Consider the following 14,826-nt stretch of genomic DNA (forward strand, 5'->3'; position numbering starts at 1 on the left):
TAAAAATCTCTGGCTTTTAGTCTGAGTCTACTTTCAAACAATATGTCACTTTGTGGGTAGTGAAAGACTTTTTAGTCTTCCCTTAATGAAAATTGATATTTTTGAATTTGCTTAATTTTTTTTTTTTTTCCAGGACTTCCCAGGTAGTTCGGTGGTTAAGACTCTGTGCTCCCAATGCAGGGGGCATGGGTTCAGTCCCTGGTTGGGAAACTAAGAACCTCCATGCTGTGCAGTGCAGCCAAAAATAAAAATTAAAACCAAGTTTTTTTCTTTATTACTATTTTCCTGCCTTCTTTTGGTTTAATAAAATATTTTAAAGTTTTACTTTATTTCAGTTATTGGCTCTTTAAAGAACTATACCTAGTTTAAAAGTAATTTTAAATTTGACGTTTTGGTTAACTACTTTTCAATACAGTGGGGCAAATGATAAGCCTTTTCAATAGGTGCTTTTTGGAAAACTGGATATACACATAAAAAAGAAAAAAATCAAGTCCTTATCATACACCACACACAAAAATCAACTAAAAATGGCTTATGTAGTTAAATGTAAGACCCCCAAAGATAAAAGTTCTAGAAGAATTGAGAAAAAGCTTGAAACTGGCTTTGGCAATGACTTCGTGAGTATGACACCAGAAAGTGCAGGCAACGAGAGCAAAAATAAGCAAGATGATATCAATCTAAAAAGCTTCTGCACGGCAAAGGAATTAATCAACAAAATTAAAAAGCAACCCCCAGAGCGAGAGAAATATTTCTCAACCGTAATCTGATAAAGGATTAATAACCAAAATATATAAGAAATTCCTACAACTCAAAAACAAGATTAAATAAGTGACCTTATTAAGGATGGGCAAAAGATCTGAAGAAACATTTTTCCAAAGAATATTTTTAAACCACAATCTGATAAAGGATTGTGCTCAGTCAGTCATGTCCAATTCTTTGCGACCCCATAGACTGTAGCTTGCCAGGTAACATCAAAATATATAAGGGATTCCTACAACTCAATACCCAAAATTAAATGGTCTTGTTAAGGATGGGCAAAAGATCCGAAGAGACATTTTTCTGAAGACATTTTTCTGAAAACAACTTACAAGAAAAGGAGCTCAATATGAACAATCATCAGGGAAATGCACATCAAAACCACAAAACCCACACTTGTTTGGACGGCTGTTATCAAGAGAATAAAAAATATGACAAATAGAACAGAGGTTCCTCAAAAAAGTAAAAGTAGAACTACCATATGATCTAGCAATCCCACTTCTGACTCTATATCCAAAGGCCCTGAAATCAGTACCTCAAAGATATCCCTGCGTTCACATGTTCACTGCAGCATTATTTCAATAGCTGAGACACGGGAGCAACCCAAATGTCCATTATCAGGTGAATGGATAAAGAAAGTGTGGCATGTACATACAATGAAATGTTATTCAGCCTTAAAGGAAATCCTGCCATTTGTGACAGGATGTATCTTGATAAATGTTTCATAGGCACTCGAAAGTTGTGTATTATTATTTTGTTGGAGGGGATGTTCTCAATTAGGTCTAGTTAGTGAGTAGTGTTTATAATTTCTTCAAATATTTTCTCTATCCTTTCTGTTCCCTCTCTTTCAATACTCCAATTATACATATGTATATTAGGCCATTCAAGGTTGTCCTAAAGCTCACAGATACTCTGTTCATTGATTTTTTAGTTTTTTTCCTATCTTATTTCATCTCTTGTAGTTTCTATTGCTATGTCTTTTTTTTTTTTATTGCTATGTCTTTATGCATTAATATTTCCTTTTGCAATGTCCTATCTGCTGCTGATCCTCTGATGTGTTTTTCATTTCTGACATTGTAGCTATCAACTCTAGAAACTTGTGTGTGTGCGCACTTCTGTTTTATCTTCTTTAAAATATGTCTTTATTAACATATTTAATCTTTACTCTATCATTTTGAATGTATGGAATGTGTTGTAATAAATTATTTAATGTCTTTGTCTTTTTTTTCTTTTTGCTGTGTCCTATGACTTGCAGGATCTCAGTTCCCTAACCAGGGGTTGAACCTGGGGCCATAGCAGTGAAAGCCTGGAATCCTAACCACTAGACCACCAGGGTTCTGTCTGATCTAATCAATATAGTCAATAGAATACTTCAAATTGTCTATGGAGTGTCAGTTCTGAGTAGATTTCAAGTCATTGATTTTTCTATTCGTTTGTTTAATTGCAAGCCTGGTTATTATTATGATGATTTATTGAATGCTAGACATTGTGAAATTTATCTTGTGTGTTAGATATTTTTCCACTCCTAAAAATATTCTTGAGTTTTTTTTTTAATTTTTGGAATGCAGTCATTGCGAATCTGATCCTTTTGGGTTTTGCTTTTAGGATTTGTTAAGTAGAATCACAACAGGGTTTACTCTAGGTTGAATTATTCCTCACCACTGAGGCAAGGCTCTTCTGAGGATTACACCCAGTACTCCAAACTGGTTTTCCAGTTTGGCTGGTGGGAATAGGCACTATTCCTGGCCTGGCTTAGGTCCAGGTCAAGGCAGTTCTTTTTCCCAGCTTTGAGTGGTTGTATCTTGATGCTTCCTTACTTGAAAAGTTTCTAAGAACTCACATTTTTCTTTGAATAAAATTTATTGGATTTTGCTTTTCCCCCCTCCTTTCTCCTTCTTCTCTTCCTTCCTCCTCCCTCCCGCACCATTTCTTTGGTTTTTCTAGCTTCCCTCCTTCCTCACCTCTCCCTCCCTCCCTTTCTCCCCACCTTCTCCTTCTTCCCCCTTCTCCTCATGCTTTTATCTATGTGGCATTTCCTACTTTGCTCTGCAATTGCATCTACTGTCATACTGGCTTCTTTTCAGCTCCTTCATTACATCAAGATTTTTTTTTTTTCAACTTAAGGATTTTTGTACATCTTTGACTTTATCTGATTTTTACCTTCAATTTTCTAGATAATCCTTATCTCAATTTAGAGATCTCAGCTTAGATGCCATTTTAAAAAGAGGCTTTCTCTTGTGACCCAGTTTGTGACAGTGATCTCCCTGTTTTACTGTAGCATAGCAAATTCTTCTATATCATCATTTAGCAATGGATATGCATGTTTTGTCTGTCACACACTCCTTCCCTGCTTCTAACGTCACCCCTTCACAGCCACACTTTCTTTGTAATACTACTCCATTCCCAATCTCTGTTTTCCTTGTTCTATCACCAGCCTACCTCTCCAACCACTGCAAGAGATAGGCACCTGTCCCAGGGAGGTCTGTCCTTTTACTTCAGGCTCTGACACAGAGTGATTGCTCCAGGCCACAGGGCCAAACTGTTGAACAGATTTCTTCCCTGGAGTTTTCTCAATTGGAGATGGAGGAGTGTTGGGATTTCAAGCTAAAAGTATGGCATAAGAGCTTCCAGCCGTATGGGCACTCTCCATCTAAAAATGTCTGAGAGAATGAGACTAGAGACCCAGGCCAAGATGAAAGACGGAAAAGAAGGCATTGACGTGATTCAAGTAACCGGCTCTAGCTGATGCAGAGATTAGTTCTACCCCATTCACTGCTGTGATCCCACAACCTTCCCTTAAGATAGTGTAAGTTTTGTTTTAATGTCATTGGCATTTGAAGAATGTGGATTAATACAAACTGTTAACCCAACATGGCATAGTATATTTATTTGTTCTCTCTAGGTCTCAGGGGGAAGACAGCATGCTTGCCTGCTTGTCACTGTGCACAATGCAGTGCTTGGGACTTAGCAGATGATCATCAAATATTGGTCAATAAATCAATATATAAATGCTGTAACTACTTTAACTAGAAGGGTATTATATGCTCGTAAGAATGAGAGCACCAAGTAAATCCTTAGACAGAAGTTCTGAAGAGAGTGGTGATACAGTGAATCTACTCAAAGAATAAACAGGATAAACTCAGTGAAATAAGACATTTCTATCAGAGTTGAGATAGAGAAGCAAAGAATATCTCAACAGATCCTTTACCTCTCGTGGTAATGGTAACAGAGAGGAAGAGGAGGGCATACTGAGATGGGACTAAATGAGGAGATGTAGAGCTACACCACTTTTAAACATTCTGTATCTGAAGTGTTTCCGCATGTTATACCAATGTAGTCTAAAAAACTGGAGAATGACCAGCAGCAAGGACGGGAGGTACTATTGGTGATCACCAGTCTCCATTCCTTACCGTTTCTCCTGTGGTATGGTGCAGGGGGAAACCCACCACTGGGTCCTGTGGGCAACAGAGACTGGATCTTCCTCGGATTGTCTTCTCCAAAGAGTTGGATGGAAAGGGGGCAAGAGAGTCTGGGTTTCAAGATGGTAAAATCAACCAGGGACTCTAGGAACTGTTTCTCTCCATGGTTAACTGGCCCTTGGAGATGAAATTCCCATGTTATCTTCTGAGCCACAGTCTTCAAAATATCCCAGTCCCCTGACCCCTACAAACAAACTTCAAGCAAAGCCCTTCGGGAATGCTTATCTCATGCACAATGCAAGCCTAATTGGCATCCTGAGTAATGGTTTCCAGAAGAGATTTAGGATGTGTCCTTTGGGTGGGAATCCCTGATGCCACGTACTTAGTCTCCCCAGTTTGCCTCAGCTGACACAGATCCTCTGGGTTTAGGGAAGTTTTATTCCTCACAGATGATGCTCCTCTTTCTTCAGGATTGGCTCATGTCAGGCCAGGTATTTCCTCATTCTAGCTGTTATGATTCCTGCTGAGGAAACGTCATGTCGTCAGGAAGGGGCTTATTCTCAAAACACCAGTGCTAGAGCCAGATTCTTACTTCATTAAAAGGGAAAGGAGGTGTAAAGCTAAGAAGAGAGTGCCTTGAATGATCCAATAGAACATGAAATACAAAATAGATTTTTCTTTTGACTTTGGACTCACTGATGATGACACTGGTATTAAGTATAGCTTCTTAACCAGGAAACATTAATGTAAATTGTTATGATTCAAGTGCTCATTGCTATCTTTGGATGGAGAAAGCTATCTTTGGCTTATATGTTTGGGGGCAGAGAAGGCATATGCATGATTCAAAGGCTCAACTAACAGATTAAAGAAAAGTTTAGTTACTTAATTTGTCCTGATGCATGATGATGGGATTCAAAATCTGAACACATTTTGCAAGAGCGTTCCCAGAATAAGACACTGTCTTGTTCCTGCTGATGCTCTGTCATTAAGAGAATCAGTGTAAACAATAAAGACTGTATAGATGATATCCTCTGTGCTATTCCTCAGTAAATGGCAGTTTTAAGAGTTATGATGGGAATGTGATGAGCATCTCAGAAAAGACCTGTTTGGATGTTTAGTAGCTAACATGTGTGTCAGTATGGAATTATTCTGCATCCTCTATTTCACTACTGTACTTGTGTTCCCCACAAGAAACCTTTACTTGAAACTAAGGCATCCTCTGGCATGTCAGCATGTTACTGGAACCTTTAAGTTACAGGGTGACAATTGGTGAGTCCATGAGGAAAGCAGTCTGAGAAGGCAGAGGAAAGTCTCTTGGGGGACATAAATCAGACTAGGGAAACCATTAGTGAAGTTCCTATGGGAGGAAGAGAGAGAGGAATCAGACGATGGGAAAATTTATTACGCTATGGAGATTTACAGAAAAAGATAGAAACTAATGAGGAAAGAGGGAGGTATATGGATCCCTAAGTAAAGGGAAATGTATGGATGTTCTGATGGGGCTGGAATGACCAGAGGGGATGTGGGGACACTGGGCTCTCAGACCCCGGGAAGTTGAGTGCGAAATAACCGTGCGAGGTGACAGCCCTAAAGATGCTCTCTGCTGCATGAAATGGAGAGAGATTACTGGTCAAATTACACCCAGAAGAACACATCCAGTCCAGAGTTCTTCACTCCAAAAAGTAAGTAATCTGGAATATAAGAAGATCCAGGACGATGCATAGAAGGAAAAACACAAAAAGGGATAGGGTGGGTATTTGGGGATCAATTTAGAGTATTTTTTTTTTAAAGTTCACTTTCACCATGGAGATTGAGCTCTCATTCTGATCAGTATTCATGTGAGAATTAGGTAAAGGGCTGATTGGAAAATTTGGCTGGTTAAATGTTATAATCCTAGCTTTATCAGCCTGATTTGTAATTTTCATGATCTCAGGTCTTTCTAGGTCATATCTTTCCTGTTTTCAAATACATAATTATGGTGGGTTTGTTATGTGTCACCTTGGCACCCATGCACCTCTCTTTAAACTATACTTAATCTTCAAATAAAGGCAATATCAATGTACCCTTCCACCCACCTGGATACAACTAGCCCACGTACAACCAAAAAACATGTAACCCTCCCCCAAGAAGAGCAAATAAAATATACTAACCTTTTTCCCATTAAAAAAGGTAAAATTAATTTTACTCCTAATTCACACTCCCCTTTTATGTCCTGTAACTTAAATACTGAGATATGAAGCTAACCATATTAATATATCTTATGTTAGACAAAGAATGACTGAGTGGAATAAACAGAAGTAGTTGGTAAATATATCTACACATAAAGTAGTCCCACATCAATAAGAAAGAAATGCCTATAATATTTCAGGTTTTCATTCTGCAGCTGCTCACACGGTCACGGGTGCTTTTTCTAAATACCTTCTTTCACTACCCATTCCAACTTCCCTTTGTCTGCAGTGGGTCACGGTTACTTTTTGGGTGGAAGCACAACCCTAACCTTCACTCCTGAAGGATCTGGGCCATTAGTAGTCTTGTTTGAATTGGGTTGTTGTGATTTTCCACATTTTCATCACTGGACATTTGAGTACAGAGTGCACCCTAGAAAATCTGAATTCCAGACTTGTTCCTCCTTATTCCCATGTAGTAGCAACTCAGTTTTCCCTTGCTCGTCAGGGTCTATCACAACCACTAGCAGAGCAACTTTCTTTGCTTGTTGATTCAGTGATAAGAAGAGTCCAAAGTGGCAGGGTGGCAGTCTCAGCTCTCAGTAAATGAAATTGTGTTGCCTGATGAAGGAATTCTTTCCTTTGTAACTGGCAGAGCTTAAATGTGTGAGAGTAAAAATGTTGGCAGTGGATCCCAGTTATAAATGGTACAGTGGGGGACTCACTCCCACTTCCACCTCTTGATTTCTGGCCCCTGAACGGTTGCAATAGGAGAAACAGCACCATAAATTGATATAGAAATTTAGAACATATATCACGTCTTAGAGGACAATGCCCCAGCAATATGAGGTCTTGTCAACTATCAGTTGCTGTACCTGAGTCTTTAGAAGCCTGTTAGGTCAGTTGTCTCAGGATGCTGGAGAGTATGGAATAGACCAATGGATTCCTCCAGCATGGGCCCATCCCCACATTTCATTTGCTGTGAAGTGAACTCTTTATTCGGCAGTAATAACACTACTTCATGGAGTAACATTATGGTGAACAGAGCATCGTGTATATCCATAGGTGGTAGTTTTGATAGCAGCGTTGTAGGGAAGGGAGGCAAATCTAAAGTGTCAACTCCAATAAGAAAAAAGTAAAGTCCCTTCAATAAGGAAGCTATCCAGTATAATCAGCCTATAATCAGTGTTTGATATCACTATGGGATGATATCATATTAGGGGCTCAAAGCTGGGTCTCTGTTGGCGGATGGGCACTCAGTGGTGGCTAGACTGGCCGTGGTGAGTACAAGTCCATGTTATTGGGCCCATGGAGAGCCTCTATCCATGCTGCTATAGCAAATCTGTGAGTCCACTGCCATGAACAGCACGGAGAAAGAAGGCCGGCGTCCACAGATGAGGTTAGCAGTTGGAAAGGATGACTCATTTTGTGGACCACAGTAGTGGATATTTCTTCCTTGTTTTGCTGTGAATATTTGCATATTTTTGATTGTGTGCAGGATAGTTACAGGAGGCAGAAGGATGGCTTTGTTGTGTTTATTTGGGGATTATGTGTCGTTTAAGGAGAGGTGTTAAGTATATGTTTGCCAAATATACTGAAGAGGAAGTCTGAGGGTTTTTTTAATGTGTCTTCTTGGCTAGGGTGAACTACATTTACTACAGTTCCCGTTGCTGTGAGTTTCTGGTGAAGGTGGGCCACCCGAGAGATTCTCGGGAAGATTCAGAGGGCAGAGGGAAGCATCTGTTGCTGCTGATGTGCTGACTCCCCTCACTGGTGTGAGGCGGCTGTGGACCAGCAGTTACTCTGTCTTTCCCTTGATCTTTCTCTAGCTTCTCTGACTTCGGGGCCAGGACTGTACGTTTAGCCTTGTTAAGCAGGCCTCCAGCTTGTGCAAGAGAAACCATGTCACCAGTTCCAGAGGCGACAAGAGTGACATGCGTTTCAGTCCGCCCTTGTGGGATTTATGTCACGTTTGTGGGTTCCAGCCTGACCTTGAGCTACCACACTTTTACACCCATCTTCCCTTCCTGACTGCTTGCCTCATGGAGTTCAAGTTCTAGAATCAGATAGAAAGGTGACAACTTTACATAGACTGCTTAACCAGCTTTCACAGTCAAGTAAGGCCAAATTTCTATACAATCCATTAAATGTATATGTATGTATAAATCTTTTAGTAGTTCAGCTTTTCTGGTTAAACCCTGACTGATATAAGAAAAGATCTGTATGCATATATGTACATATATAATATTTATATCATATATAAAATTTAGAGTGTACCTTTAAAGTATATATACTTGAAAAAGAACATGTGTATATATACACATATAAATATATATATCTTCCTTAATGAGGAGAGACTTGTTTAGAAGTCTGGGACTAATAGAGTCTAGGTATTCTGAAATTTCAGAGTGATCATATTTGTAAGCAGGGATTTGAAGTCCTCTTTTTTTAAAATAGAGAAACTTCAATAATCAGAGCTGTTGAATAATTAGAACTAGAAAAATATTATTCTTCAAAATTCTTCTGCGGATGGAAAGATGCTCGTTGTCAGGTTGGATGAACCCCAGTATTTCTGACACCACATCTCATCTCCGCTTCCTGCTTCCCAGGGGCTGAGGGAGGGCAGACGGGGCAGAGGAATCAGTCCTCTCTGGCAGACTTCGTCCTGGAGGGGCTCTTTGATGCCTCTCTCGCCCACCTTTTCCTTTTCTGCTTGACCGTGGTGGTCTTCCTTAGTGCCGTGAGTGGCAACACCCTCACCCTTCTCCTCATCTGTGCCGATCCCCGGCTTCATACACCCACGTACCTCCTCCTCAGCCAGCTCTCCCTCATGGATCTGATGTACGTCTCTACAACCATCCCCAAGATGGCGACCAACTACCTATCTGGCCAGAAGTCCATCTCCTTTGTGGGCTGTGCGACCCAGCACTTCCTCTATCTGACTCTGGGTGGGGCGGAGTGTCTCCTCCTAACTTTCATGTCCTACGACCGCTACGTTGCCATCTGCCATCCACTGCGCTACACTGTTCTCATGAACAGAAAGGTGACGCTAATGATGGCTGCCACGTCTTGGTTGGGAGCATCCCTGAATTCCCTAATTTACACGGCAAGCTTGATGCACTTCCCTTTCTGTGGGCCTCGACAAATCCACCACTTCTACTGTGAGTTTCCAGCTGTTGTGAAGCTGGTATGTGGAGACATCCCTGTGTATGAGGCCACAGTATACATCAGTACCCTCCTCCTCCTCCTCCTCCCCATCCTCTTGGTTTCTGCATCCTATGTCTTCATCCTCCACAGTGTCATTCACATGCGTGCAGCTGGGAGTAAGAGAAATGCCTTTGCCACTTGCAGCTGTCACCTCACTGTGGTTTCCCTCTGGTTTGGTGCTTGCATCTTCTCATACATGAGGCCCAGGTCCCAGCGCACTCCACTGCAAGACAAAGTTGGTTCTGTGTTCTACAGCATCATCACTCCCACATTGAATCCGTTGATTTATACTCTCCGGAATAAGGATGTAGCTAAGGCTCTGAGGAGGGTGCTGGGGAGAGACCTTATCACTCAAAGATCGCAAGTGCAGTTATCCTGAGTACATTAGTGGAATTCCTATCAGCTCCTTAAATTGTTCTTTGTAAACTGCAATGATTTTTTTCAAGGGTCCAGAGCCTTGAAGACTACTGCAAAATTGAAGTGGTTAACAACATTTCCAGTATTCTCACTTGCTCTCAGGCATCGAAGCCCCTTACGGTACTCTCGTAGTCCATTTGGGCTGCTATAACAACAGTACCAAGACTGGGTGACTTAGACAACAGACATTATTTCTCACAGTTTTGGAGGCTGTGAAGTACAAAGATCAAGTCTTCACAGTGCTAGACACTCTTTCATTTCCTTTTGATCTCTTTTCAAATGGAATCTTGCCCAAACATGCCTCCCTGATGAGCCTACTTAAAGCAGACTCTTCACTCTTTGTCCCCTGATCCTGCCTTATGATCATACTTCCCTGATACTGCATAGCATTCTATTCTTACTGTCTGCTTCCTAGAGTGACATTTTCAAGAGGGTAAGGAGTTTTACTTTGTTTTCTGTTGTCTCACAAATGCCAAGAAAAGAGTCTGAGATGAAATAAGTACTCAATAACTACTTGTTGTATGGATTAATAAATAAAAGGGACCTAGATTGTCTTACTATCTCATGTGACATGAAAGATAGCCACATATTAATCCCATGTAGACGCAGAGACTTGACATCTCAGTGAACTTTCCTGGAGTCTAGTGGGCTGAGGGATGCCAAAGCCACAGACAAATATCTAGATCTTGCTTTTCCTACTAGTTATTCAGTCCTGGGACCATCTTCAGAAGAAAAATACTTAATGCTTTGGAGCAAAGTTATGCTTTCTTTGATGCGTGAGTATCTTCTCTTTGAGAAATAGCTTTTTGCCATTCTATAATAAGATGAGCTGCCCCTCATGAGCAGGGTGCTATGTTATACACAAAGCCCTAAGGTTGGATTTGTGTTGTAACACTCCAATATCAAGTAGAGAGAATTTTCAGAGAAATGGTGCCTGGGTTGTTCCTGAAGGCACAAGGGTCTGATACAAACAGCTAGCTCACAATCCTAGTTATAGAGCGTGGTTGTTCTTTTGCTACGCCCACCCCCACCCTCTACACACATACACATCCAACTATGACCTTGTCCAGAATGCCATAAGATTATTTGGAAATGAAACAATCTGAGCTAAGTTGATGGATGGTTATTCATGTGATGCTAACATCTGCCAAAGGTAAATAGTATAGCACATTATGACCCTATCTTGGGAAGAGTTACTGTTGTTCATTGTTGTTCAGTTGCTTGGTCATATCCAACTCTTTGCGACCCCACAGACTGCAGCACGCCAGGCTTCCCTGTCCTTCACTATCTCCTGGAGTTTGCTCAGGCTCATGTCTATTGAGCTAATGATGCCATCTAACTCTATAAATGTAATTATTCTTGATATATTCTAGATATTAACTCTTTATCTTATATAGGGCTTACAAATATCTCTGTCATTCCATTGGTTGCCTTTTACTCTGTTGATTGTTTCATTTGATGAACGTGCTTTAAAATTTTGATATATATTCCCATTTATTTATTTTTATTTTTGTTGCCTGGGATTTCTGTGTCATATCCAAGAAAACACTGTAAATGCAATGTCATGAAATTTTCTCTCTGTGCTTTCTTCTAAGAGTTTCATAGTTTTAGCTCTTACATTAGGTTTTTGATATATTTCCAGTTAAATTTTGAAAATGGTGTAAAGTAAGGGTCCAACTTTTTCCCACTTACTATAGAAATCAAATAGAATAAAATACTTAGGAATTAACTTATCCAAGAAAGTGAAAGATCTGTATGCTGAAAACTACCAAACACTGCTGAAAGAAGGTAAAGGTATGTAAATAAATGGAAAGATATCCTATGTTTATGGGTTGGAAATATTTATATTGTTAAGACGTCTTTATTACCCAAACTGATCTACAGAGCCAAGGCAAAGCCTACCAAAATCTCAGAGGCATTTTGTTTTCAAAAAAAGAAATATCTATCCTAAAATTTATACAGAATCAAGGGACCTCAAATAGCCAATACAATCCTGGAAAAGACTAAAACTAGAAAACTCACTGAAAACTTTCTGATTTAAAAACATACTACAAATTTATAGTAATCAAAAAAGTGTGATACTACCATATATAGGGATGTACAGACCAATGGAATGGAATAGACACCTCAGAAAAAGACCCTCATATATACAATGAGATTATTATCATCAAGGATACTAAGATCATTCAATGGGAAAAGGACAATCTTTTCAATAACTGTGCTGTGAAAACTGGATATCCACATGCAAAAGCATAAAGCTAGACCCTTACCTTACACTATACAAAGCATTAAGTGAAAATGTATCAAATATCTAAATGTCAGAACTAAAACTATTAAACTATTATTTTCTTCTTAGAAGAAAACACAAGGGAAAAGCTTCATGATAAGAGGTTAGCATCCAGAATATACAAAAATGACTACAATTCAAAGATAATCACAGTAAAATAACATAAACATGGGCAAAGGACTTGAAAAGACATTTTTCCAAACAAGTTATACAAATGGTCAACAAGCACATGAAAGGATGCTCAACCTCACAAATCATTTGGTGTATAATTTATGAAAATCATCTCAAACAGGATTAATGACTTGAAAGTAAGACCTGAAACCACAAAACTCCTGGAAGAAAACATAAGGGACGAGCTCCTTGACATCAGTCTTGACAATATTTTTTAGATATGGCACCAAAAGCAAAAAGAATGAGAGCAAAAAGAAACAAGTGGGACCCTGTTAAACTAAAAGGCAAAAGATTTTCACAGCAAGTGAAGTGAAGTGAAAGTCGCTCAGTCGTGTCCAACTCTGTGAGACCCCATAGTCCATGGAATTCTCCAGGCCATACTAGAGTGGGTAGCCTTTCCCTTCTCCAGGGGATCTTCCCAACACAGGGGTCAAACCCAGGTCTCCCACATTGCAGGTGGATTCTTTGCCAGCTGAGCTACAAGGGAAGTCCAAGAATGTAGGAGTGGATAGCCTATCCCTTCTCCAGCAGATCTTTCCAACCCAGGAATTGAACTGGGGTCTCCTACATTGCAGGAAGATTCTTTACCAACTGAGCTATCAGGGAAGCCTTTCACAGAAAGGGAAACCATAAAAAAATGTAAAGTCAACCTAGAGAATGGGGGAAATATTTACAAATCATTTACCTGATATGGGTTTAATATCCAAAATATATCAGAAACCCACACAACTCAATAGCCAAAACACACACACACAAATCAGATTAAAAAATAGGCTGAAGAATTGAAAAGACTTTTTCCAAAGAAGACACACAAATGGCCAAACAGGAATATGAAAATGTGCTCAATATCTCTTCGTAGATTTGTCTATTTCTGATGTTTGATATAAATGGATTCATGTAATATGTGGCCTTTTGTGCCTGGATTCTTTCATTTAGGTTTTCAAGGTTCATTCCTCTTACACCATGCATTCAGTACTTCACTCTTTCAATGGCTGAATACTATTCTATTTGTGGATTAAAAAATTAATAGTCCATCTAAGAAAGAAACAGAAAATTTTCTTTCAGCCAGTCTGAGGATTATAACCCAAGAGACAATATTTCAGAAAGCTCTGAGGACTGTTCCTAACATTTGAGGTCAAAGCAAAGTTAGGTAAGTTTTTGAGTGAAAAGGTTATATATCAAAGGACATATTGACAGTTTACACAACCCAGATCTGCACCCTTATAAGATTAAAGGGATCGTTGTCTCTAAGGAGTCCTCTTGCTGGCACCAGAGAAAACTGCTCTTGACATGAAGCAGGCATTCTTATGTCTTCTAAGAGGGCTGGTTAATGCATTTGCACAAGGTACCCTAAAGGGAGAGGGTGGCCCAAATGTAGAGAAGGAATTTTCTTTTTTCTTTTTTTTGTTGTTGTCAACCTTTTTTGTTCAACCCTTTTCTTTTTTAAAATCGGGATATAGTTGCTTTATAATATTATGTTTAGCATAGGGAGCTCAGCTTGGTGTTCTGTGGTGACCTAGATGGATGGGATTGGGGGGTGGAGGGAGGCCCAAGAAGGGGGGATATATGTAGGCAAATAGCTAATTCAGTTCACTCTACAGCAGAAACTAACACAACATTGTAAAGCAATTATACTTCAATTTTAAAAGAAAGAAAAATTTTTTTGTTTTGCCTTAAAAATAAGTTTGTATCATCATGTATGGATACACAACAATTTGTTTATCCATTCATCCATTGATTTTGTTTCCACCCTTTTGCTTTGGGGAATAGCACTGCAATGGATATGAAGATACATGTATTTGAGAAACTGTTATCAGTTCTCTTAGACATCTATCCAAGAGTGCAATTCTTGAGTCAGGTGGTAATTCTATGCCAACCTTGCAGAGGAGCTGCCAAACATTTTCCATGATGGTTGTACCACTTTACAATCCCACCAGCATGAATGAGCCATCCAATTTGTACACATTCTCACCAACACTTGCTTTTTACCTTTTTTATTTATAACCATCATAGTGGTTGTGATGCAATAAGATTTCTGAACCTTTGATTTTCTGTAACTAAAATAAAAAATCCAAATGGTTAAGAATCTGTAAGAATTTGCCAGAGATGTTGTTGTTCAGTTGCTCAGTCATGTCTAATTCTCTGCGACCCCATGGACTGTAGCACACCAGGGTCCCCTGTCCCTCACCATTTCCTAGAGTTTGCTCAAACTCATGTCTGTTGAGTCGGTGATGCCATCCAACCATCTCATCCTCTGTCATCCCATTTTCCTCCTGCCTTCAATCTTTCCCAGCATCAGAGCCTTTTCCAATGAGTTGGCTCTTTGCATCAAGTGGCCAAAATAGTGGAGCCTTAGCTTCAGCATCAGTCCTTCCAATGAATATTCAGGGTTGATTTCCTTGAG

General features: G+C 39.7%; 1 protein-coding gene across 1 annotated transcript; it reads left to right on the plus strand.

The window, feature by feature from the left end:
* The first annotated feature begins 527 nt into the window (after positions 1-527).
* On the plus strand, positions 528-9,926 carry LOC122432888 (olfactory receptor 2AE1). The gene is made up of 2 exons (XM_043455189.1): positions 528-621; positions 8,908-9,926. Exons 1-2 carry the CDS (start codon positions 528-530, stop codon positions 9,924-9,926), a joined length of 1,113 nt encoding a protein of 370 aa, XP_043311124.1.
* The last annotated feature ends 4,900 nt before the right edge of the window (positions 9,927-14,826 follow it).

Source organism: Cervus canadensis, chromosome 32 (assembly GCF_019320065.1).
Source record: "Cervus canadensis isolate Bull #8, Minnesota chromosome 32, ASM1932006v1, whole genome shotgun sequence".
Classification (NCBI taxonomy): Eukaryota; Metazoa; Chordata; class Mammalia; order Artiodactyla; family Cervidae; genus Cervus; species Cervus canadensis.